Source organism: Agelaius tricolor, unplaced genomic scaffold, assembly GCF_023055355.1.
Source record: "Agelaius tricolor isolate 1412-34295 unplaced genomic scaffold, bAgeTri1.0.p SCAF_18, whole genome shotgun sequence".
NCBI lineage: Eukaryota > Metazoa > Chordata > Aves > Passeriformes > Icteridae > Agelaius > Agelaius tricolor.
In genome coordinates this window covers 12725355-12734742 of record NW_027269278.1, presented here as the reverse complement: position 1 = coordinate 12734742, position 9388 = coordinate 12725355, and the positions used below count along the sequence as shown (strand labels likewise).

General features: G+C 50.6%; 1 protein-coding gene across 1 annotated transcript; it reads left to right on the top strand.

Moving 5' to 3' along the window:
- The first annotated feature begins 1441 nt into the window (after positions 1-1441).
- Positions 1442-6402, top strand: ATOX1 (antioxidant 1 copper chaperone). The gene is made up of 4 exons (XM_071443398.1): positions 1442-1570; positions 2984-3059; positions 4337-4493; positions 6187-6402. Exons 1-3 carry the CDS (start codon positions 1565-1567, stop codon positions 4468-4470), a joined length of 216 nt encoding a protein of 71 aa, XP_071299499.1. The 5' UTR covers positions 1442-1564; the 3' UTR covers positions 4471-4493; positions 6187-6402.
- Positions 6403-9388: the final 2986 nt, after the last annotated feature.

Below are 9388 nucleotides of genomic sequence, written 5' to 3'. Positions count from 1 at the left end.
CACGCACCTGAGAGAAACCCCCAGTGCGGGTGGGCAAAAGGAGCTGCTCACCCCAAGGCGCCTCCATCACACCCAGCCCGGCCGCTCACGCCAAGCTGAAGGTGGTGGTCACTGGTGGTCACTGATAGTCACTGACCCCTGCCCATCCCGGGAGGCTCATCCAGCTGCTGCTTTTCCCTCACAGCTTCTGAACATAGCCAAGTCAGCATCATCTGCCCCAGAGGAAAGGCAATGCAAGCAGGAGGGTTTTCTAACACATCTACAAAGGAGAAAGGCCTGGAAGTTCTCAGATCCTTTTGCTCGCCAGTAGGTGCTGGTCCAGGGACCCCAGCGAGCAGGAGGGAATGGGAGCAGGCAGTGAGCCAGAGCTAAGCAGCTTCCAGGCAGCCATAGCTTTCCATTTGTTTGTGTCACATCCCATCCCACACGTATCTATGACATGAAGCACTCAGAGATGGATTTCACCCTATAAAAATGACTTCCTGCCCACCGCCACATCCCTGATCGCTGCCTAAACCCCTCCCTGCCATGCCTGGCAGCAAAGGATACAGACAGGATTGGCATGAGGCCACCCTCAGCATTAATATCCTCCCCCAATACCTCCTGCCTATTTTTAGCCTAAGCCACGCTGCAATCTGCCAGTTCATAAATCAGCACTGCAGACTTTTACAAAGTTTAACGTGAGCCCAATGACCCAGCACAACGGCCCTCCCCAAATAAACTCTGCCAGGGGGATCTTGGGCATCTCTCTGCAGAGCAATAGTGGAGCAGAGAATTCCCCTTTTATAAAACCACCCGTACAGCAGCAGCATCCTGTGCACCTCAAAAGAAATGCCCTGACCCCCAGCTGGTGAGGCAGAAAACAAGAAACACGCTGGTTACATTCCCTGTTACAGGCTGGGCTTCTCCAGGGGAAGATGCTGAAAGCCAGCACGTGGTGGGGAAGTGTCACACACAGAGCTCTGCCAGCTCTCCTCAGCCCTGGTGTGATGCTCTGTCCCTCCCCTCTCCAGCTTCCCTGCTCTCGGGTACTCCACCTTGACTCACATTTTTTAGAAAGGGGCTTATTTTTCCTTCAAGGGACCATAGAGCCGGGGAAGAAAAAAAAAAAAAACAAACCAAACCAAAACGCCAAACCAAAACAAAACCAAACAAAGCAGACACACCTTCAGGGACCAGGACCCTTCTTCTCAACCTGCTCTGCATTAGAGACTTCCCCCAAACCTCCCGCCCTCAATATCCAGTCTACCAGAGCTCTCCCAAGCCAATAAATCTCAAAACCTCAACAAACGGACACGAACGAGCTTTCTTTAGCAAGCCGGCCCCATCCTCATGGCTGTCCCCACCGCACTCCCACAGCCCTTGGTCCGTGCTGATCCCCAGCTTGGAGGCGAGCAGAGCACCCGCGCCGCAGCTCCACACGGCCCAGCCACCATCCCAAGGCTCTGCGCCGCTCCTTCCCTCGCCCTCCGCGGCATCCCCGCCTCCCGAGGCCGCGCCAGGCCCGCCCCTTCCTCCGCGCCGCGCCCGCAGCCGCGATCGGGGATCCGGGAGCGGCTCCGCCATGCCGGTGGGTGCGGGGGGCCCGGGGGCCGCTGCGGGGCCGGGGGACGTGGCGGGCGGCGGGGCAGGGAGGGCGCTGCCCGGGAGCGGCCGCGGGGCTCCCCGACCCTCGGTGCTCCCGCAGTCCCCGAGGTTCCCCGGGACTCCTCCAGCCCCCGAGGCTCTCTCAGACCCCCAGGGCTCCTCCAGCCTCTGGGGCTTCTCCAGCCTCTGGGGCTCCCCCAAACCCCCCGACTCTCCCAGTCCTCGAGGCTCCCCCAGCCCCCAGAGTTCTTCCCGTCCTCGATGCTCCCCTAGTTCCCCAGGGCTCCCCCAGCCCTCCAAAGCTTCCCCAGTCCTCCAGGGTCCCCCAGATCCTGCAACTCCCCCAAACCCCAAGGTCCCCCAGATCCTGCAGCTCCTCCAAACCCCAAGGCTCCCTAAGGTCCCCCCAGATCCTGCAGCTCCCCCCAGTCTCCCAGGGCTCCCCCAGTCCCAAACTCCCCCAAAACCCAGGCCATTCCCAACCCCCAGGGTTCAGACACAGAAGGGCAGCGTTGATGGGACTCTCTTTCCTCCCTGCCTGCACACTTCCCCAAAGCACCCAGGGCCTTTGGGAAATAAAACCGAAAACAATGGCAATTCACTGAAAAAAACCCTAATGGGAACCTCCATCCCAAGCTCCTTCCTGGGTGAAAGATCCCAAGAGGGTTTTAGCTTCACGGTGGCAGGGGGCACAGGATGGTTCTGAATAGAAGGAAATATGGGTTGCAGGCAACAAATGCACAATAGTTTTACTTTTCTCTTTAAAGGAAAGTAAAAAGCACGTGCAAGAGAAGGAAATTAGGACCCATCTGGTGCCAAAGGTTGAAGGCAGTGCTTGGTTACAGGCAAACAGTGTTTTGTTGACCCAGTGTTGCTCACAAGTAGTGAAATTATCACTGGGGCCCCAGTGGAGTGGAGGGATGGAAAAACAGCACTAATGGCCCTTAAATTTCTGTTTTGCTTTTATTTTTATTATGTTGGGGACCAGAAGCCTTGTAGATGCAAGAAGAATAGGATGGGGAAGCACTGAAAACATCACAGACTTAAGTCAGGACAGCAAGTAGCTGGAGGCAGGAGATTTGCTTCTCCTTGTGTCCCCTGGACAGGCTGAGCAAATCCAGCAGAGGCCATGGAGATGGCCATTTGTGCTGACTCAATAGCCACACAATCTCCAAAGGCCCCTCAGAATTATGCTGTGGGGGACAGCACAAGGACACTGTAGGGAGAAGTACCAAGAGTTCTCAGTTTTGCTGAGGATCCCTTAGTGGGGTGTGTATGGACCTTTTTGACTTGGGAGGCTTTGAACCTCCCCAAGGAAAAACGCAGGTGTGGAGTGCTCAAGGTGCATTTCCAGCTGTGCTCTCCCTGACCCCTGGACTGCCTCTTTTCTCTCCAGAAACACGAGTTCTTCGTGGACATGACCTGTGAGGGCTGTTCCAATGCAGTCACCCGTGTCCTGCACAGGCTGGGAGGTGAGTCAGTGCTGGCTCTGGGACAGCCAGCTCCAGGGCAGTGCCCTGGGGTCCTCCATCCTCAAGGATAATGCTGTGATGAAAGTTGAAAGCTGAAACTTCTCCTTGCTGTGCTCTGAGGCTGCTCCTTAGCTGGTGACAAGTCACTGGTTGTTTGCAGGTCTGTGACCCTTGGAGAAGTGTCAAGGGAGGGAGGAGCTGCCATGGCTGCAGGTGGCTCTGAGTCACCAGGGCCTCACCCTGAGCCCTCTGGGAAGGACACTGGTGGACCCCTGCTCAGGCTGCCAGAGGGAAGGGAGGTGAATGTCCTGCCTGGCCTTGTTTCCAAGGAGGCCTGGGGTGTCTGTGGTGCTTCCCCAGATGTGTCAGCAGCAGTCACAGGGAAGAGCTGCTGAGCAGAGCCTTTGGTGGTTGTCTGTGTAGCCTGTTTTTAATACCACCTGGAAAATTATAAAAATTATAGCCCATGTCTTCTGTTTGCTGGCATTTCCAAGAGAGAAGGATCTGGCCTGCACTCGTCAGTTGTGAGGACCTGCTTCCCTCTGAGGGAGAACAGCTTCCAGCCACCAAGGCAAAGGCCTTGCAACTTCTTCCAGACCCTGTTACCAGGCTGTGACAATTCCATTTTCTCTGTGTGTGGTTGTCAGCACCTCCATCACTCTTCAACAAGCTGGCCAGTATCAGCCTCAGTGATGATGAGGAATAGCTCTCGAAGCTCATACATACCTACAGGTTTTGTGAAAATACATAACTGGATAGAGACTGCATGTCCAGTTCCTCTCACTGGGATGAGAGTGGCCCACCTTTATTAGGCACTGGGAAATCCACATGGTAAAATGTATTTTTATTCCTTTTACTTCCAGCTGGTAGGTGGTACTGCCAGTTTAGGCATCTTGTCCTGAGCCTTTCCTAACCCTATTCACACTAAACCAGAGCACAGACTGAGCTGGATGGAAATTTTAGTGGTTGGTTTGAACTCAGCTTATCCTGGTTCCTACAGGAGTGATTGTGTTGATCCAAGGTGGGGTGAGCAGATTAAAACAGTTGAGAGACTGTGGTACCTGATGTGGAGCTAGAGCAGATTGAACTTCCTTCATACCACTGTTGGCAGGACAGCAGGTTGGTTTTGCTGGCAGCTGGTGGTGTCAGAGTGTGCTGGCAGGAGATAAATGTCCATTTGACTGATGCCCTGGGGAGCACAGATGTGTGAAGGTGATCTTCCCCTGTGCTTACACAATTTGGCTGCTTCTAACTCTGCAAAATGTTTTTCCTCATAGGTGTCAACTTTGATATTGACCTGCCCAACAAGAAGGTGTACATTGACTCAGAGCACAACGTTGACACCCTCTTGGAAACCCTCAAGAAGACTGGAAAGAATGCTTCCTACCTTGGGGAGAAGTCTGCACAGTAGCCTTGCCTGGTGTGAGGAGCTAGGTATATACCAGCTGTACCCAGTGTGGAAGAGAGACATCTGAGCTTTTTCCAGCTCTCCCAGTAAAACAGCATCTTCCTGGAAAGCACAAATTTAAAAAAACCTGCAGGTCCAGCTTCAGGAAACCCCTCATATCAGAGAAGCAGCTGGAGCACACACAGGGACTCCTTAGCTGTTCTGCACAGCCTGTGATGCCAGCCTGGCTGTAGTGGAGAGGTAGAACACAGCCTCTGTGCCATTCCCAGATGATCCCAGAGTTTGCCAGAGCATATTGTGCATGAAAACAAATCCCAAACACACTTAACAGCTGGCCAGAGAGAGTGGTGGGAGGGTGATAGGACACAAAGAGCCCTTTGGGTGTGAGATGCTGTGGGTTGGCTCTTAGCACAAGGACCTCCAACAGCTGATTCTCCTGATAAGGCTTTTAATCCTCCACTACACTTAAGGATGGAAAAACAGCAGCTCCCTGCTACTCTTCTGTAAAATGTTGGTTTTCAGAATAGCTCCCAGTACACACATTCCCTGGCCAACTGTCTACTCCAGTGACAAGCTGATGGTTGCAGCCTGTCAATTTTCCCAGAATTCCAGCATTATGAAGACATGTACAAAACTCTGTTGACTGTAAAATATATTGGCAGACAAGGTTCAATTTCAGTGAAAAGAATAAAGTGGGAGAGGGCTGCCCACTCACTGCATGTATCGTTCTTTAGTGTGCAAAATTATTACATGGCATCTCCTAAGAATTTGTTTCTGTCAGTGCAGCTTTCTGATCCAGTGACATTTTTTTTAATGGTCTAGTTGGATCATCACAAATGCCCAGCACAGATGCACTGAAATCAGTTCATGCTGATTTAATTCCCAGTCAGTAAATTAAATCAGGGATTTATACCAGCAGGAATTAAATTGATACAAGAAAGAGCTGAGCTGATAGTGATGTGTGTGCAATGGATCTGCATTGCTTAATAGGCTGACAACAGATTTAAAATCCGCAGTTTGTATCATTTAAGCAAGCTCCCTGTGCTTCTTAGAAATTGTTTAAAATCATAGCTGTAATCAAATAACAACCCTACTTAACAGAGGGAGGCTGTTCTGAATTGATCAGTGCCTCAAATAGTTTTCAGTGTATTTCAGTTTCCTAGTATTGACTGCAAGGGCTGTTGCAGCTTGCAGGGACTTGTGGACTATGTGTCTGCAGAATTTAACTATTACAGCAAAGTCAGTCTCAAATAAGGGGGGTGTGTCTCTTTTCCTGGCCCAGTTTTCCCATTTCTTTCCTTATATGACATCAAGGCAGCTGGTAAGTCAGTTCAGCTGGCCAGCGTGGCAGAACATTTCTCTGGATTGCCTTTGTTTTCCTGTTGCATTTTAACTGAAGCTCTTTTACTTATCCAAGGATCTTAAGACCCAAAACAAAGGAGATCAGGGGGCTGGACTGCCCTTGCAAGATCACTTCAGCAGTCAGGCTAAAAATCCACTCAATTTAAATTTTGCACACCACATAGGGAATGCTTTTAGGGGCCCATCTGTAAAAGGAGGGAGGGAAGTTGCAAATCCTTGGCTCTGCTGGATGATTTCCTTTGGCCCTCTTCCTGCTTGACCGGCAGAGGGCATCTCTGTATAACATTATCTCCTCTGAGCCTTGCTGTTCTTTCCCCTTCATTTATTCATTTATTTATTTATGTGTTTATTTTGCAGGAACTCAATCATGACTTCAGCAAAAAGATGGCTTAACTGTCTGCATGTGTCCCAGCTTGCTGTGTCATTTGACCTTTGCCAGATGTCAGAAAGCAGAGAGGGCTGGCAGGAGGAGACAGCTGGGCCTTGTGCTCCAGGAGTGGAGAGATCTGGGGGAGGAGGTTGTGTGGTGTTTCTAGTCCCACAGTAAATCAAGGCACTGCTTTTAACTTTCAATGTGTGTCTGTGTGTCCTGTGTGTCTTTGTACTGCTTTGAGTGGTTTTCTGTGAAAGAGGCAGCTTTTAGGGATGGAAAACTCCCCTTTCCATGCAAGACAGGTCTCCCAGGAAATTGCAGCTATCCTTAGAAGCTGACTGCAACCTCTGCCTGAGGGACACATCTCAGGAGAACTATGCTTGAAGGTCACTTAGATTCAGGGAATCTGCATCTTGGAAGTTGTTTTTCCATCACAGAACAAACAAACAGACTTTCCATTTGGGATGCAAGTGCTGGGAGGAAGGGACTTTAGGAGCCCCTGTAAGTCAAGGATAACCAAGTGTCCTTTTGAGCTCAATGTGGCCTGGAGGCACAAGTGTGCAAAAGAGAATGCCTGGGCTGATGAGAAACACAGAAGGCATGGAGGAAGGATTAGGGTGTGGGCATATCCAAGGTCTCTTATTTCCTGGCCCAGTGACCAGCCTTCTGGACTGTACTGCTGCTTTCATTTAATTCAGGTTTTCAGCCAGTGAGGGATTGTGTGTGTGTGTCCCAGTCTGCTGTCTGGTTTCACATGGGGGATGTCTCCCACACCTGCCAGTGACACAAGGCTTGTTCTACAGAAAGGAAAAGCAACTCAAGTTTGGAGGAAAAGGTTACTCTGCATTTCAGAGATTTTTTTGCTACTAATTTAGATTAATTTTGATGTAATTGCAATTTATTCTTTCTTAGAGTAGTTTACTGTTCAAAGTCCTTCTTTACCTTTGATCCAAGCATAATTAATTGCTGTAGATGGACTTGCAGGGGGCTGGAGAGGCACTTCAAGGAATGTGTTACAGACATTTTTTATTACTGTTTAAATTAAGAGAAGCTAAAGGCTACAAGTGTAACATCATTGCTTTATTTTCTTGCCTTAAAGTCTCTAGTTTGGCAGGAAGTTTCCAGAGCCAAGACCCAGAACCAGGACCTATTTCTGCTTTGTGTCCATGCACTCAGATGCCCGGTGTGACCCCTCCAGGGTCTTGGGGAGTGAGTGAATCCCTTTCCCCAGACTGCCCTTGCTGCCCTGAGCTGCTGTTTGCCAAGCTCAGTTATTATTTATTGCTTTCATCTTCCTCCCAGGCTTGGCCAGTGCCAGTGGCTCAGCTCTGGTGGCTGGGGGAGGATGCGTGCTGGCAGCCTGGCGAGGAGCTGGATGGCACAGTGGCCTTGGGGCCACAATCCTGGTGGCACTCACTGTCTGCCAGGCTGGCAGAGGGCAGGGGCAGTGTGGTGCCCACACAGGACAGTTCCCTCTCCATCTTGCTGAAACCAGGCTGCTCATCCTTGGTGTACGGGGAGCAGCTTATGCTGCCCACGCTGCCCTGGCTGCTCTGCTCTCTCCTTGCTCTGCTTTGGGTAAAGCCTGTTATCTCTGAGGCAGACAAGGAAAGGTTTCTACCCACAGCCAGCCAGCAGGCTCATGCACATACCTGAAGCTCCAGCACCCATCTGCAGGGCTGCAATCTCCCAGCTCTCCCCTCCATTGTGCAGTGTGGGCAGAGGCCAGACTCTGCTTTAAGCTCTGGCCTGTTGAGTAATGACATCCTGTGACAGTCCTCACTTTGTGGTGTGGGCTGCATTTAGGCTGGGTACAGCTGGGATGGTTTGAGTCTGAACAGAGCTGCAGGCCTGCAGCGTGGCTGCCTGAAAGGTTTATGGCAAAGCTTTGGGAGAAAAAACAACTTCATAGACTAAAAGAATAAGAGAGTCACCAGCTAAGCAGAGTTTTCTTATTCCACCCCTGCCCAACTGCAACATCATCTTTTATCATGTTAGCCTGAACTTGACTGCATCTCATGGAGGGGGACCCTGACAAGCCCACATGGATAACATCACCACAGTATTTTCCACAGGAAACAATAGCCAGACACTGAGGCTATGAGGCTGTTTTCAGACAAGGAAATGCTCAGTTTGCAATGCAAACAGGAAAGGGTGGCACTTGGAAAAGGAGCTTTCCTATACCACAGACACCCAGACTGTGCAGGACATCCCAGTGGCCTGCTGGAAGAGTGATGTGTCAGCAGGATGAGCAGCTGGTCAGGTCCATGGTTCATTGCCATCCATGAATGTGGCATCCCAGCTGCAGGGAGACTTCACTTTTGTCTCTTTTTTTGTTAAATTTCTTCACTTCTGGTTTCTTCAGAGGGGTCTCAGCCCAGCTCCAGCTGAACTGTGAGAATCCACAAATTGCCTCTAGCTGCAGCACCAGTAAAAACTGGGCAAACCCTGAGGGACTGGCTTTAAAAGTTCTTTTGTTTCCCCTGCCTCAAAATGATCTTTCCCCCTGACCCCCCTCCACAGTGTTTCCAGCAGACAGCATTTGCTTTTCTCACCCATCTCTGTGTGTTTGCTGCATTGCTGCTGTGCTTGTGGGTGTCATTTTTCACCCAGTGTTACCTTCCCCCACATTTTAAACAAGAATCTAATTTAGGTGGAAAAGTCTACAGCCTCCAAAGCCCAGTCCTTTATCCACAAAAGAAAAGCCGTGGTTATCCCAGGGCTGCCTTAAGCACCACTGGCTTTTGGGCACTTTCTAATTACCTGATGACAGGCAGGGGTTGATTTTAGCCAAAGCAGCAGCTGTGCTCAGTCGAACCACCCAGTAAATGAGAGAATTTCTAAAATAGCACCACGGGGCTGCAGAAAGCAAGCAAAGGACAGGAGATCCCCCTCAGTGCCTGCAAATGGTGATTCCTGGTGGCTTAGAGATCTAAATTGCTGTGAAATTTCAGGGTGGGAAAGAAGGGTTCAGTTTGCAACAATCTCAGGAATTTCACAGGCGTGGCTGTCTGGGTGTTAAGACACACGTGTTACATGGTTCCATGGGGGATTTATTAACAAAAGATGGGGATTTTCTAGTTTTACTGTGCTTTTAAATGTTTGCTGTGAGAAACAGCCCAGCCCAGGCTTCCACCTTCGCTTGCCTGCCTGTCCCCAGCCCAGCGGCAGAGCTGGGGGTGATGA